This window comes from Triturus cristatus, chromosome 8 (genome assembly GCF_964204655.1).
Source record: "Triturus cristatus chromosome 8, aTriCri1.1, whole genome shotgun sequence".
Classification (NCBI taxonomy): domain Eukaryota; kingdom Metazoa; phylum Chordata; class Amphibia; order Caudata; family Salamandridae; genus Triturus; species Triturus cristatus.
Window position 1 is genome coordinate 1,453,800,524 of NC_140591.1, and position 15,873 is coordinate 1,453,816,396.

The 15,873-nt window shown below is 43.8% G+C and overlaps 1 protein-coding gene across 1 annotated transcript in view; it reads left to right on the forward strand.

Annotated features, from left to right (window-relative positions):
* Positions 1-28: 28 nt before the first annotated feature.
* The window catches only part of CLNS1A (chloride nucleotide-sensitive channel 1A), a 211,316-nt gene continuing 195,471 nt past the window's right edge, over positions 29-15,873 (forward strand). Inside the window, exon 1 of the mRNA XM_085623254.1 lies at positions 29-271. Within this exon, the coding sequence (XP_085479380.1) occupies positions 48-271 (224 nt within the window). The 5' untranslated portion in view covers positions 29-47. The remainder of the gene's footprint in view (positions 272-15,873) is intronic.

The following is a 15,873-nucleotide window of genomic DNA, read 5'->3' on the forward strand; positions in this document are numbered from 1 at the left end:
GTATGCACTTCCGCTTATTGTCACTTCCGCCCACGTGCTGCTAGTTCATGATCATTGTTGCAGCACTTTGGTCGGAAGTGTCAATGCGCATGCGTACATCGCTGATAAGGCTTCTGAGTCGCAGCGCTGGCAATTTACCGACAGCAGTTGACATGAATCTCCTCAGTACTCTCGCTCCGCCCGGAGAAGGCGTCCGACAGCAGCAACCTGACACAGAGGCTATCATGGGAGGCAGAGGGATTGGCTCTGGCACACTGTACATCGCCGAGAGGTGGGTCGGGATGCTTATGCATAGTAGGATGAGCATCAGTAGCCTACTAGGTACAGGTAGCGACGAGGAAGAGATGGCGCCCCTCCCCTCTCTTAACACCTGCAGCCAGACAGGCTACCTTGAGAGCTAAAGTATTCTTCCTTTATTTATTTCTCATGCGTATTATTTATTTAAATGGAAGTTGATTGCCAGAGGAGGCGACATGTACGTTGTGTGGTAGGCTGGGTAAATGCTGCTGTCATCCTCTGAAATTTTCTTTTAACCTTGAAAATAAGACATCCAGTGATGTTTTATTTCTGCCTGTTCGTGGAACCAGGTGAGGTATAATTAATGAGCAACAGACACAAACGACCGAATGACTGAGTAATTTGCTACCATGAAATGGAGGCTGATTGTATAGTTTGAAAACCCAGAGATGTGTTACAAAGAGGCAATGGTGCTTCGTAGAGCGCCGCGTTCAACGATCGACAGCTGTTTCTTAGCGATGAACCTGCACACCATACTGTGTGTCGGCTGAATACAATGGAACAAGCATTTGCAATGCAATAAGTCTCACATTTGCATCGATTTTAGGCTATTGGCATTGTAAATGACAATGCCTTATATTTATCTGTTTTGATAATGCATAAATAAAAGGTATTGTAATTTACAATGCCAATAGTTGAAACTCTTGTGAATGCGAGACCTGTTTCATTTCAAATAAGTGGCCACCATTGTCCCGTGCTGCTTGCAAAGTGAAAGCGCGCATGGTGCGCTTAATTTTGCAGGAAAGCATGTCCTGCCTGCAGTAGGAGGAACTCATTAAAGAAAAAGTGCTTGCAGACTAAATGAGACATACCTTGTAGCAGAAGTAAAATTGCCAGTTCTCATGGGAGGTTACAAATGGAGACAAGGCGGGACTGAGGAGGGACTAACAAGCCTATTAAGGAATTAGAAGCCAGCATTTAGCAAGGACAGTGACACAAACCAGTGACAAATGTGGGCGGGGCTTCGTCTATACTCTAATACAGCATGCCTCGCAGAGCAGCGTATGCGATACCCGAGCTAGACCTAAAAATGCAAGATTAGCAAAATCCAGAGTTTTAGCAGTAGGATTTTTTCCCACACAGGTACTCGCCAGAACTGAGGCATGTTTTAAGAGTGTATGGCATAGGGCAGTACTAGTATTGTAGAAAAAAATACTCGGGGAAGGGAACCCATCAATTTGGGGTCACTGTGTGGCAGAGGGAAGGGGTTGGAGTCTCGAGAGGCAGAGCTTCATAAGTCTGACAGTCAACTTATTCTTTTATTTAAAAAAAATCTGCTGCACAGAGATTGACAACAAAAACATGACAGTAAATCTGCTTTACATTACTTGATTTGTCATGAGACTGTGTTTTAAAATATCTTACAGGGTTAAGACACCCGCTGCAGAGATCACTGTGTGCCCAGCAATTTTGTTGGGGTTATAATAGCGGTAAGATAACTCTAGTGGTTAACACAGTTCTGGGAGTGTTCTCTCTTGTCTAGTCACAGTTTTGACTCACAGAGTAGCATAAAGGGTTAATGTTCCTGCTGCAAAGCACCTTGTGTGACATGCAGATCACAGATTTCCTATTTTATTTAGTTGGCAAGTGGGCTACTACTTTTGATCTTGAAATAATTTTGTTACTTCCAGTTTATAAGTTGCAAGACCAGTCTAGCACATTGGTCTATTTGTCAGCATAGAGTCTCTCCTTGCGAACTATAAGCCAAATGTTTAGGTCCTGTGTGTGTGTGTTTTGTATTTTTTTTTGTATTTTTTTTTCCTCAATCTGATGATATTCTAAGATTGCAAAGAAGGGTTCTTTTGAGAAGTAATAAAGTCTTGTTAGTACAGACAAACGCAATCGCTGCATTACGTTTTATGTCCTGACTTAGTTTTTCTTCTGTACATTCACTCTTAACATATGCCTACAAGCCTGGGTGTTATGTGATTCCTACACATTATAACTCTCATTGTCTATGTAACATTTTCTGTTCATTAATTTACACAGTGGTATGCTTTATTGTACCTCTGTGAGGTAAAGCACTCTGACATCCTACACCGAGATAAGGCCTGTGTTTTGGGCACAGCTGAAAGTAAATATAAGAAAGCTCCCTCACTGCCTGCAAGTTGCTGCTACGAACAGAATGCAGGCAACTTGCAGGCACTGCTGAATTATGTCCTGCTGTCAGAAAGTTACACCAGGACAAATTTAACGTGTTTCCCTGAGGCCGCCGGATCCCAGATGAGGCCCAGAAATTGCTGACAGGACAAGGATCCGGTGGGATCCCCTTACTTCAGCACTGTATGTATGTGATTAAATATAGTGCGAAACTACCCATAAAGAAGTGGTGCGCAGTACAGAGAGGGGTATATTCAGTGCTTAATTTTTGCAGGTGTTGGGAACCAGCACTTATTTTTCGGGACCAGGGCTTATTTTTTATCATCGGACCTTGGTTCAGAAAGGCAGACAAAGGAGAAGAGAAATATAGGAAATGGAGTAGAAGGGGGGAAAGCAGAGATAAAATAAAATTGAGCAAGAGGGAGAAAATAAATATAGGTTGCTACAATGCCTTGGGGTTTGGCAACCCTGGCATTCAGCACTTCAAGGGTGGGCTTCAAAGGGAAAAAAAGTTGGGGCCTATATTTAATATATATTTAGGCGTAAGGCAGTATGAAGCTGATGGAAGGTTAGTTGCGTGGGTAGGGGTGCTATAGGAGGTAGGAGCTCCAGTGAAGTCTAAGAGTGGGGACAGTGCTAGAGGCGAGGCTAGGTGTTGCTGGTTTCAGAAGGTACACGAGGGATAGCCATGATTGGGATTAAGTTGGGGACCGAAGCCATGACCACATTAATCACATTGATGAAATATGTGCAGAAAGTTTGATTGTGGCTATGAGATTGGTGACTCTCTTGGAAGGGAAGACTTGTTTGCTTGGGAGCAGGTCCAGGGAGTAGAAAGAGGGTTAATTAAGGGATGTGGGAGCAGTTCAGCTTAACGTGTTCAGTGACTGAAAGTTTACACTTATGTGAACTGCTACTTGAAGAGGGGTATTTTTTATTCTTTCTAGCGGCGGTAAAAAAATTGGGTTTACTGATATGGATTGGGATAAAGTCCATTAGTTTTGGGCCATAGCATGATTGTGCATCTGTGGTGGTGGTGTTTGTGCATTAAGTGGGTTTGGTTTTCAAGAGTTCTTTTAAGTACCTGGGCGAGGATGGGTTGACTTTCAGGTTCAATATTTTTAGGGGTGTGTGGATGTTGCTGTTACTTTTCTGGTGGTTGTTGGAGTCAATGATGCAAACATTTAATTTTGGCTATTCGTCTCAGGGTATTTACGTCATCTGGCTGAAACTTGACGTTCTTTTCCAAGTTAATGTCTGGAATAACATTGTCATGGTGAATGATGTGACTGTACAGTTTTTAGTTTGTTACTGAGGCTCCAGTCATCCAAAATGTGCTTTAATTTTTAATCTATCAGCTAAAAAACCTGTTGGCACTTTGTACTATACAGGCATAGTTATTCTATGATCACGGTTGTAAAAGATTTGGTGATAAAGATATACAGGAACCTAACAGTAACCACAAATAATCAATGTGTCTTTAGGTTTGGGATGATTCAGTTTAAGAATGTGTGATCCACTTGTTGATACTGCAAATCTGTTCCCGAATGGTTGAATCCACATCACCAACTCAATATTCATGAAGTAATTGCCTATGAGAAATGGGATTTGTTTGAGGAACAAAATAACATACATTTGCTACCTGTCTGGTTTAGTTATCTCAACAGACATTTTAATGCAGATTGACAGCCAAAAGAATGTACTGTTTTGAGATAACTTGATGGTCTCTTCATTGGTTGACAGTCTAATGTGAAATCAAGGTCTTAATTAAAGTTGCCGCCCATGATAAATCCTGCTTTTGGATGTATCGTGAGTTGCTTTCTTTCAAAGCTTCACCAGAAAGGACTGATTTAAAAAAAAAATGCATTCCTAGTTGGGATTATCCGAGGAAACGACTGCATCTACTCAGCATGTTTTCAGTTTAGCGGTCTTTTACTTGAAGTCTAGTTCTTGCCCCCTACCATTCATGGCAAGGATATAGAGTTTACTCATCAGGAATTTGAATAAGATGTCCCTTATGAATCGAAGTATGTAAATTGCTGTATATATCAGTAGAGCCTTGAAACTGGAAAGAAGTGAAACAAGATCAATAAGAGTACAATGAAGGCAGCATATCACTTGAAATAGTTATCGGAAAATACAGGAGTAAGGAGACATGCAAATAAGAAATGAGTTTAAAGTTGAACCAGAATGACAAAAGAAAATTAATTTAAACATATGTAAAATTGAGCTTTGTCCAGCAACATTGACAAAACTGTAACAACCATTGCAGCCTACAAGCCCACATCATTCACCCGTAGCCTCCACCAAATGCAATAAAGACCATGAGAAAAGCTGCTGCGAAATGGCGCAACACACCACATGCCCCCTACCCCTACATTAACTACATTTCAAAAACAACTTGGTTTAAAACTCCAAAGCAAGAAGGGATATTCAGAGAAATCTTCTTATCTTTGTGTCATTTCGTGCCCAACCAGTAAGGCCCTGCCAATGTAGGAAATATTAAATCTTAATCCCCACCTTGGAAGACTAAAATTTTCTTCTGATTTGGTAGGTGCTCTCTTTAACTCCAAGTACTAGGTTTGGCGTGTTCACTAACTTACTGCTTGTTATGCAGACTGGCATGTAGGGCAGTAACGAAAGACATCCGCTTCTGTCTGTATTGGGCAAGTTTCTTCTAGGCCCATTAGAGAGCTGTTCTTGTGATAGTCTTGTCCTCTTCAGATGGCTTGTCCTATCCATCTCCATCTTTTTCTCACTCTGATGGTATCCATGCTCTCTTGCTTAATTCTGTTGAGAAGTTCCTGGATGGAGATGGTTTGTGGCCAGAAACTGTGATAGATTATTCACAGGGTACAGGTGTGGCAGCCTAACAGTTTGGTAAAGTTGCTATGCATTATTGGCCATCATTCTTATCCATACAAGAGCATGGACCGACCACAGCTCAGGTAAAACCTCAGCTTGATGTTGGTGCTGTATGTACTGAAATGACCTCCACACGTTGTTCAAGGTTACAGTGGGTGGAAGCACGAATAAACCTAAGTAAACCTGGACATTATATCACACGGAAACAGAAGGGGTTCCCTATATAGATCAATACACTATACTTCAATTTGGGCTCAACAGTAGAGGCATGGCTTATTATTGGCAACTCCAATTATTTTTAAACACAGCTTAATTTGCATTTATTTTTCTTTCAATTATCAATTCAATTTCCAATAATTCATTAATACAACTGTACAAACGTGCAAATACATTACTGTACAAACAATGACCAATAATTAATTCTTAGTTATTGTTGAATACTTAAGAACTGGGGTGTCTGCTGAATAATTTTAATAAATGAGTCCATCCTATGGTAGTTTGTCAATCCAAAATCCGACCCAAACGGGGATTTTGAAACCATTCTCAGTACCAAGAGTTCCTCCTGAATTAATCCAGATACATCATACCTTCACGGGTTAAGAACTGCTCATAGTGCAGTGGTCCATGCGTTTCGGCCCCCTTCTTTAGGGCCACCTCAGGACATATCACAAGGACTTGGGGGACATGTAGAATTTACCTTGATACAAGCATACACTATTCCTGGGAGATAGAAACGTGTGGATCCCACACATTGTTTGGAAACAGTACCATGGTGTCTCGCTGCATGCCCCAGGTACATCAAGTTGTAATACAATACAGGTGTTTACATTAAATCCTATAGATTACATGAGTGAAATGCTACCTTAAAGATACCAGGGTTTCTGTTTTTATTTGTTTGAATCAAATAATTCAGTTACCATCTGGATGGACTAAAGAGACCCGTTGGACAAGTGAGTGTCTTTCTGATCGGATGCCTCTATTAGAGACGAAGCGAGTAATAATAAGGTTGTAGGTACAGTAACAAATATTGTCACCATAGTTTTTATGGACCGTTGGTGGACGCAGCCCTTACTGGTCGGATAAGAGCATTCAGTATCCTACAGCGGAATGGGGAACACCAAAATCCGCTGCAGCCGGACTGGCTGAGTTTCTGTTGTTACACAGACACAGTAGTTTAAACCTCCTTGGTATTACAAACCGGTCTGCTAATATGAGCAAGATGGTTCCAAGGACCAAAAACCAGGCAAATGGGAAAACTGATGGCAAATGTAAAGTTTATTTCAAATCTGAAAAATTTGAGTGCAGAGTCTACTTTGTGTGTTCAAGACGCATAGCACAGCACCATATTTCTTTAGTGTCTCCTGCATCTACCTCATAGCTGCCGTTGTTCTTATTGGACCCTCATGCGGTAAGCACTAGTCGTATCACCATGTCATTAGGAGCCACCATCTTTGGAGGACACATATGTGGTGTATCTAAACACATTGCTTAAGACATGATAAACAACTGAGTCTCCAAGATATTTTTAAGGAGCGTAGGTCTACTGTACATAAGCTGCTGTTACCATACAGTCAAGCATTCATATAGATAATTCTACATTATGAAGAACAAAGCCTTATTTCTGTGTCTGTTTATTATGGTTTAAATCTCTTTATTGAGTTACACAAAGCAATCGGTGACCCAATAGCTATGACATCTTGTGAACTGTCAACTAATCCTCCCCATCCCCTCCCATGGGACCACATGCATTTATCAAAAGAGTAACTGATCTCATAGGAACTTATACACCGTGTCTGTATACCCCTCGGTCGAGTCCTGGGAAATCTCTGTGAGACGTAGAAGGCGTAGGTATTTAGGGCAAGTGAGTTCACGAAACTCCGAAGTTGGGAGCGAGAGAAATGGATGTCAGAGATCTGGTACGGATGTCCCCTGATTCAACAAGGAGAGGGATATGCGTTCCATGCCAAGAACATACCACAGTCGATGTAACCATCCCTGGTTCGTGGGAACATGGCCTGTACCCAACTGTAACAGTATGTTCTGTAAAGCTGCACCCAGTTGCAAGATCAATCTGCCTACCTCAGCAAGACTTGAATGGCAAAAAAGAGGGCATTGGGTAGTCTCAAAATAATAGAAGTGTGGTAATTGTGTGTTTTAAAATAAGTGTTGATGTCGTTGAGCACCTGTGTCCAGTAAGGGGAAAGTTTAGGGCAGTCCCACAACAGATGAGATAATGTGCCCAGGGAGCCACAGTCGCGCCAACACTCCGGCCCACGAGCTTGGTCGTCTTTGTTCAGCCGGGGAAGTGAGAGATCCGCATAGGTTACTACTTTGATTGCTGTTTCAATGCCAGTGACATTGCGGGCCTTGTGTCTCATGAGGTAGTAGATTTCCCCCTTCCCCGCTGTGTGAAAATGCAACCTATTTTGGATTCCCAGCGTCTTTTGCTGGCAGACTTATGTTTGGGAGAAGCAGGGTGAAGAAGGCTGTAGAGCTCTGTAATGAGACAGGCATTTGACATTTTAGAAAGCAGCCATTTGTCGTAAGAGGTAAGATTCTGTTGTGCTTTGGGACTTACTGTAGGTTGCATCACCCAGTGTCATACTTGACTGTAACAGAAGTGTTCAGACTCCGGCATGGGATGTTCAGAACAAAGAATCTCGAATGGCAGAGGTCCCCCTTGTCAAATAGATGACCAGTGGATCTGCAGCTGTCCTGATTCCAGTATTGGAAGGCTAGAGAGTCTAGGCCTGGGGAAAAGTCAGGATTGCCTGCAATGAGGTGTTAAAGGGGAGCTGAAGGAAGTAAGTCTGCCCCATTTTGCCACAGAACCCCATGCTGTAAGTATGGGTCTTGTGACAGGTACAAGCTTTTGAGGGGTGCAGATTTATGAAGGAAAGGAATCTTCCACAGAGATTGACCCGCAACCGCTCGGTCAATGAAAAGCCAATGCTTTTCGGATTCTTAGCGGGACCATTTCAAAAGGGCCCTGAGCTGTGTGGCTTGGTTGTAGCGATGCAGGTTTTGGTATGCCTAAAACTCTCTCCTGGGGTGAGGTCTATAGCTTAAATCTCTGCTTATTCGGGCTGTTTATCTGCCCAAACAAAGCAGTTGATCGCCTGCTGGAGAGTGTAGAGTACTCCATGGGGGAGGGGGGGAAGGGGGGGGGGGGACTCCGCAGGAAGGACCTGGAAAAGAAACCGTATTTTTGTCAGTATGGACATTTTCAGGGCCGCGATACGGCCTAGCCAGGAGAGCCCATATGGCTTTCAGCTATGCAAGTCCGATTGAGTCTAGTAGAGTGTATTCTTGTAGTTAAGAGACACCGTCTTCTGGGTTTTAGCAGTGAGCTGGAGCCCTAAATAGGGAATTGATGCGGTTGCCCATTGCACCAGGAAGGGGCATTGCAAAGCTTCCTGAATAGCGGGCTGGAGCAATAGAGTAAGAGCTTGAGATTTATGTACATTCACTTTGAACCCCACTGACTGGGCAAAAAACTTCAGCTTATTGAAAAAGGCCGGCAGGGAGATCAAAGGTTCCTCTAAGGTAGCTTTTATGTCATCCTTGTACATGCTTATGACATGTCTCTCTCCTCTGAACTGAACACCGATGATGAGGGGGTTATCCCGGACTCTTTGGGCCATAAGCTTTATATAAAGGACGAACAATCTGGGAGAGAGAGAGAAAGGACACCCCTGTCTCGTGCCCCTGCTGATTGAAAATTGAGCTGAGGAGTGCTCATTCACTCGGAACGCTCCTCTGGCCGTGTATAGCCACTGAGAATCCGCGCTGAAGGGTGGCTTCTAGCTATGGCCAATGGACTCTATTAAACGCTGTTTCGACATTGATTGCCAGTAACATGCGTTCCGTTTCGAAATGTTGGGCCTTATCATTAAGATAGTGCAGCCTTTTCATATTGTCAAATGCATTGGCGATTTGGTACGAAACCTGCTTGGCTGGGGTCTATGTGCCCTGGAAGCATCAGACTCAGTCGGGCCCCGAGAATCCTGGTGAAGAATTTAGTCGACATTGAGAAGGCAGACCGCTCTATGATGCTCCATGGCTTTTGTCTTTTCCAAGTTTTTTTAAGAATCACGATGGAGGATAATAACATCGAAGGGGGAACAGTGGAGACGTTGCCAATGGTAGTGAACAGTCGAGCAGAACGTTTTATAAAAAGTTGCGAGGAACCTATCGGGGGCCCGTGGATTTAAGTATTTGACTGGCAATTGCAGAGACCACCTCATCAATGCGGATAGATGGGTCTAGGTGAGCAGCCTATTCCGGTGTTAATTTGGGAGTGAAAGTGCTTTGGAGATATCGGGATGGTGTCTAGTTGGGCAGCTGTTGAGCTATGTAGAGGTCTTTAATAAAAAGTTGCAGAATGCCTCTACTATTTGGGAGTTATCTCTGCACTGTTCCCCAGTCGAGTCTAGCACCACCTGTACTCCCACCGCCTGGCACTGTCCACGCAATCTATTGGCCAGAAGTCGTCCGCTTCTGTCATCTCTGACATAATACGTCCGCCGCAAGCAGAGAGCTTTCTAAACTGCCCTGTCCAGGTCGATGCCCTCCAATTGCGTGCGTGCATCTTCGAGTTGTCGCCAAACCAGAGGAGCCCCGGTTTGTTTATGCATGCGCTCCAATTCGAGGACTTGGTGGGGAAGTTTATCCCGTTTGGCTTTATGGATCTTATTGTCTGCCGGGGCGATCGCAATGAATGTACCTCTGACAACGACCTTTAGAGTTTCCCAAAGGGTGCTGACAGATATGTTCAGGGTGTTGTTGAAGGCCAGAAAGCCTTCCAGCGTTTTGGTGATTTGTTTCACAATGTCATGGCGGTGCAAGAGGGTCTTGCGCAGGTGCCAGGTTTTCGGGGGCTGATTAGTGGGGGGCGATGACCAGTGTGTGTCACCGCAGCATGGTCTGACCGCGAGCAAGGTTCTATTTCAGCAGCAGTGGTTAAGAAGGCGAATACATGTGAACCCAGAAAAGAATCAATCCTGGCGCAAGGTTTGTGGGTGTGGGGCTAAAAAGTAAAATCTCTAGTGTGGGGCTGAAGGGTCTGCCAGATGTCAGCCATACCCATCTCTTGTAACCAGCGTGTCCCGTTACGGGAGAGGGCCCCTGACTGTCCATGATGTTGGGCCGATTGATCTAATTCAGTGTCAAATGCCAGATTAAGGTTCCCCCCCACCCCCCCCCCCACCCCCAGGCACCAAAACAAAAAGCATTGGCTCAACGACCCAGTCTGTGCCATCACAGCGCAATGGATAAACTATTCATAAATAGTACCCAAAGTTGTGCTGCGAGATCCCATTGTAATTGAGTATGCCAGCAGCCTCCGCTTGATTTCGGCAAGCTCTAGACCAAGCTTTTTCACTAACCCCATTGAAGACGAGACTGGCCACTCCTGCGGTTTTAGTAGAAAGAGATGAAAAGTATTCTTGGGGGGAATGCCCTGGAGCGAAGCCTGTAGGTATCACTCTTGAGGAGGTGTTTCTTGCATGAGACATATGTGGGCCCCAAGTAGGAAATAATGGCATGTCTTTTGGTTAGGTTTTTGAGTCCCTTTACATGGGGGGGGGGGGGGGGGGGGGGAGAATCTTACGTTCTGTAGTCATCTGGGTAAAGATAAGGTAAGATAATCTAACCACTGACATGTAAAGCCCAGAGTTAAGACACCACTTCTTTCGGGGGTGCCACGGTAGAGGGCACCTCTAGGATGAGATGCCCGTGAGTGCAATCAAGAGTATGGTGGTCCTGGGAGGAAAAAGAAAATAAGCAGCCCCTTAAAAAACAAACTAACAAATGTAAAAAACATTACAAACCTTGTTCGTGTCCATGGCACGGTGCCCTATATGTAGAAGGAAAGAGAGCGAGAGGTATATTGGCCAGTGCTCCCTCCTCCCCGGGCCCACCGCCCAGTATGCTTGAGAGGAAAGAGGAAGAGAGCAAGAGTAGAGATATGTGGACATAGCCAGCTCCATGTCGATGGTAGGTCTGCAGGGTCGTCGGTGAGCAATTCCAAGATCCCCCCCCCCCCCCTCCCCCCCCCGCTCTCTGGATCCGGACTAAGCCTCAAAGGCGACTACACGTCGGATCTCCACCTGTAGGCTTTTTAAAGTCCGCCACCTCGGCAGGCTGACTGAGACCGATCAGGGGAAATGGCCTTAATGTCCAGAAATGTGCATGCCTTGTCCAGTGATCTCCGTCGACAATGCTCCCCTTGGAATCAGCAAATCAGACAAAACGGGTGCCTCCAGGAGTAGGATACTCCAATGGATCGAAGATGAGCAGTGATTGGGCGGAAGGCTTTACGCTTCAGTAGGTTGGATGCGGCCAGGTCTTGGTGGAGGGTCGGCGTATGGCCCTGGAACTGTATAGGCTGCTTGCCTCAGGCCGTTTGGAGGATGCGTTCTTTCAGTGTAAATTCATGGACACATTTCAAAATGTCAGCAGGGGGAGTTGGAGTAGGTCTCCTGGGACCCACTCGATGGGTGCGATCCCGCTTCATCTCGATTTCCGCCAGCTCATCAAGGATTTTGCTAAAGAGATCAGCCACAAATGCAGTGATGTCTGAGCCTTCTGCACCGGATGGAGTTCCCCGAATGCAGATATTGTTTCGGGTCAACTAGTTTTCCAAGTCCTCCGCATGGGCCTCCAGGTGTTGATCGTGAAGACGAAGGACTTCCTGTTGGAGTTGCTCATTCTCTTCCTCCTGGCTCGCCTCCTGGTCCTCTAGTGCAGACACTCTGCCGCTGAGGGAGCCAGTATCTCGAAAGACCTCCTTTATATCCTTCAAAAGCTCCTTCTTCATGGTCTGGAGTTCTGCCCATAAGGATGTGAATAAGGCTTCAATGAAGGAGAGGTTGCACTAAGCCTCCGGTCCATCAGGTTCTGCTATGTCCGCCGCGCCCATGGATTGCATAGGGCCCAACTTGTGAGAGCACAGTGTCTTGAGTAGCATATATTTTACAGAGCCCCCACCCTTTCCTGTAGCCATGCTGCTGGAGGCAACTACAGTTGGTTAGCGCAGTTGCCGAAAAAGTATGTTGTATGTCTGAGAGGGTTGCCCTAAATCCAAATTTGAGGGCAGGAAGTAGGGCCCCTAAAGCAGGCGGCACTGGAGATATGTAGCCAGCTATGACAATCTGAGAGTCTTTTGGTACGTTGAGTGGTGTTGCTGACAGACCCTCCACAGCAAGAAATGAGGTCCGCATCCAACTAAACAGATACAGCTCATGAAGGAAAGAGTGCGCAGAATTGTGGCTCACTTTCCTTTGCTTCAGTTCAACACCACTACCCCCAGTGTAGTGAATGTATGCAAGCACAACAGCAGTGTGTCCAGCGGGCTGCCCAGGCGTGTAGGCGGAGTGTGGAGGAGGTGAAGCTTTTCCCCGCAGTGCTTGGCGAGATACCGGGGCTGCTGCCGCTCGATTCAGTCCCCCATTTCGGCTTTTAGGCGTGTGGGCCCGTTGTCCCAGACAGAGACAGGGGAAAATTCTCAACCGCCTGCCATCTTGGCCACTCCCCCAAGCATCTGTTCATTAAAGTGAAACTTTCATCATGATCATTAAGGCTCTGTCTTTCTGTCCCAAGTTTTTAGGTCGACTTGGGCAGCGCATGCGCTGCTGCAAGGCATGCTGTATTAAGGTATGGCATACAAGCTCTGCCCATTTCCCTGCCCATATATTTATTTGGTTCCCGTTACTGTCCTTGCTAAATTGTTGCTTTGCCTTTGTAAATAGGCTTGTTTGTCCCTCCTTGGTACCACCTTGTTTGCATTTGTTACCTCCCATAACGACTGGACTTTTTACTTGTCTTGTTACACAGTCTGCATTATAAGTTGGTGAGCACTATTTTGTTTAATGAATAATGGGGACTATGGCGGCTGATTCTTGTATTTGCAGCGTGCCCACACAACACTCGCGGGACATTGGCGGCTGCTTCTTGTATAGAGCGTTATGCACGCTTTCACTTTAAATGTGGCTGGCTTCTGATTGGTAAAATGTGCTTTTTAGTTCTTCCTTAGTACCGCATTGTCTTCATTTGTAACCTCCCATGAGGGCTGGCCCTTTTACTTCGGTTGTTACACGGTATGTCTTATTTACTCTTTAAGCCATATTTTCTTTAATGTGTGTCTTACTGTAGGCACAACATGCGTTCCTGCAACATTCAGCGCGCCCTTTACAAAAAAAAGCATTGTTTAGTAAAAGCGCCCTCAGTTGCCGACCTTTCTTTAGACACTCCTCATCTAAAGAAAGGGGCTGTTAACGTGAAAGCCAGCATGGGGCGCTTGTAAACAACAAGCATTTGAAATACAATAGATCTCGCATTTTAGAAACTTTGACCTATTGGTATTGTAAATAACAATGCCTTTTCATTATTGCAGGTTTTTTAAACACATAAATAAAAGGAATTGTCATTTACAATGCCAATAGGTCAAAATCTCGCAATTGCGAGACCTATTGCATTGCAAATGCTTGTTCAATATACTTGACCTTACATCATGCTAGGCGAGATTCAGTTTAGCCCCCCCTCCCTTCTTAAAATCTGGGGTGATTACAATGTTTGCATTGTGTTGTTTTTCTATTTAATGTGTGTAACTAGTGGTTCCACTGGTGTTTTACATAGTGTTCTCAACCTCTTTCTAACTCCTTGTGTCCTGGGGCCTATGTAGTGTAAGTTGCAAGTGCATGTAATGGAATCAACAACATATGCTGTATTGCATGTCTGATCATATTTGACATTAATTAAATCTTTCTTCGTATTACTTGTCAATACTCAAACACTGCAATTGTTGCATTTAAAATGACCTTCACTGGTGGCATAGCTAACATCAGCATGCCTCGCTGCTTGTACTAATTGCTGAATATTCTTTTCTTTGCTGATAATAAAATAGAGTTCTGGTAACTTCACATTTTTTAACAATTTCCAGTTGCTCTTGATCTTTCTTATTTTATTTGCACATGGACTGTATGTAATAACACATGTTAGTGGAGTATTTTCCTCTTTTGTGTTGGCTAGATGTGACGGGGGGGATGGATACCATGTTCATTTGAGAACTACTTTGACCAATTTCTTGGGCTGTCCTCTCAACCAATTTGCAACACAATGTATCAGCATTCTCTTGTGTTCAGTTTCTTCATATACGTAAGAATTGGCAGAATGGCATGCTCTCTTTCAAAAAGTGAGGGTGGGCACTTGAAAAGTGCAATACAGTCAGTTGTCTTAGTTAAGGCTCCCTGTTTTATGGTATTTATTTTTTCGACATTTGTCTGTATTTATCCATATTTATTTTTTACTCATTTTTAGGTCGAGCACTCGAGACCTCTTGTATATACTTTAGTATATACTTATTATATACATGTATGTGTATGTACTTTGTGGACTGAAGATCAGCCCTAGGACTTGTCTGCTTCCGATTCTCTCTTTTGTGGCAACTGCCTCTATTTAACTTTCTTGATAGAAAACGACCAACCGAGTTCAGTAAAATACCAGAATCACTTTAGCATTCTCTAGATTCCAGTCCATAGAAATAGTCTTCCACAAGCACTCGTAGACCATTTTTTTTTTCCTCTTCCAAATCTTGTATTTTCAGAGATATGACCACAGAAGGCCCTGATTTTATATTAAAAACAGAGCTTTTGACTAGACCATTTCCTGCTGAAAGGCAATATTTCTCTCCATGTGTTCCCATACCTGGTGTTTCACGCAGTTTCTTCCTTCCATGTTAAAGAACAGTAGATGTTTCTGCACCCAGGCTAATGTGCTGCATAGCTAAATACATATAAGGTCCCAAAGGTGAGACCGATTGCATTGCAAATGTTTGTTTCTGTATTTATCCATTTTTATTTTGTGTTTTCTGTATAAATGAAGCTGCAATGGGTATTTTTGCACATTTATGTAACTGATAAATGTATTCTCTCATTTGAATGTTCAAAAGGGTTCTTCAGTATACAGTCGATAGTGTTATCTGAAACCACTTCTATTGTAGATCAGCAAAAATAACTAGATCTGGTCTTAATTAAGCTTAATTAGGAAATGTATTGTCTTTTTTTCATCTCCCCTACCTCTCAATCTATACACCTCCTGACCTGGCACTCCTGATTGACAGTAGCAAAAATCACCTAAAGAAGACCTATTATACATATTTTTCTGTATTTAAAAATAAATGCAGGCAGGAAAAGAAATAGTTTTCTGTCTGTATTTATCTGTAAAAACGGAAAACCGAGAGCCCTAGTCTTAGTGTACAAACTTACAGAGAGCCAGACTTCCGTGTTTTTAATCCAACAGTTAAGTTCAATACGTCCAAGTTGGGTTGCATAAAGTTAATCAAAAGCAACTGTAATCCCATTCTTGAGGTTCCATCTGTTAGGCTTTATATCAGTATTTTGACTGTTGCATGATTCCTGACCTTAGAGGAGACATTAAGGTTAAAACCCACCTCCCCAAAACCTAAAATGATATATTTAGAGCCTCAATCTTGTAATTCAACCAGCAACTACTTCTCTTCTTGTTCATGTGATCCTGCAGTGATGCCTGTAGGAATGTCGCTAGCTTGTCTTTATCTTGCTTATCACTAAAATCTGCCATAGCAACGTTTTC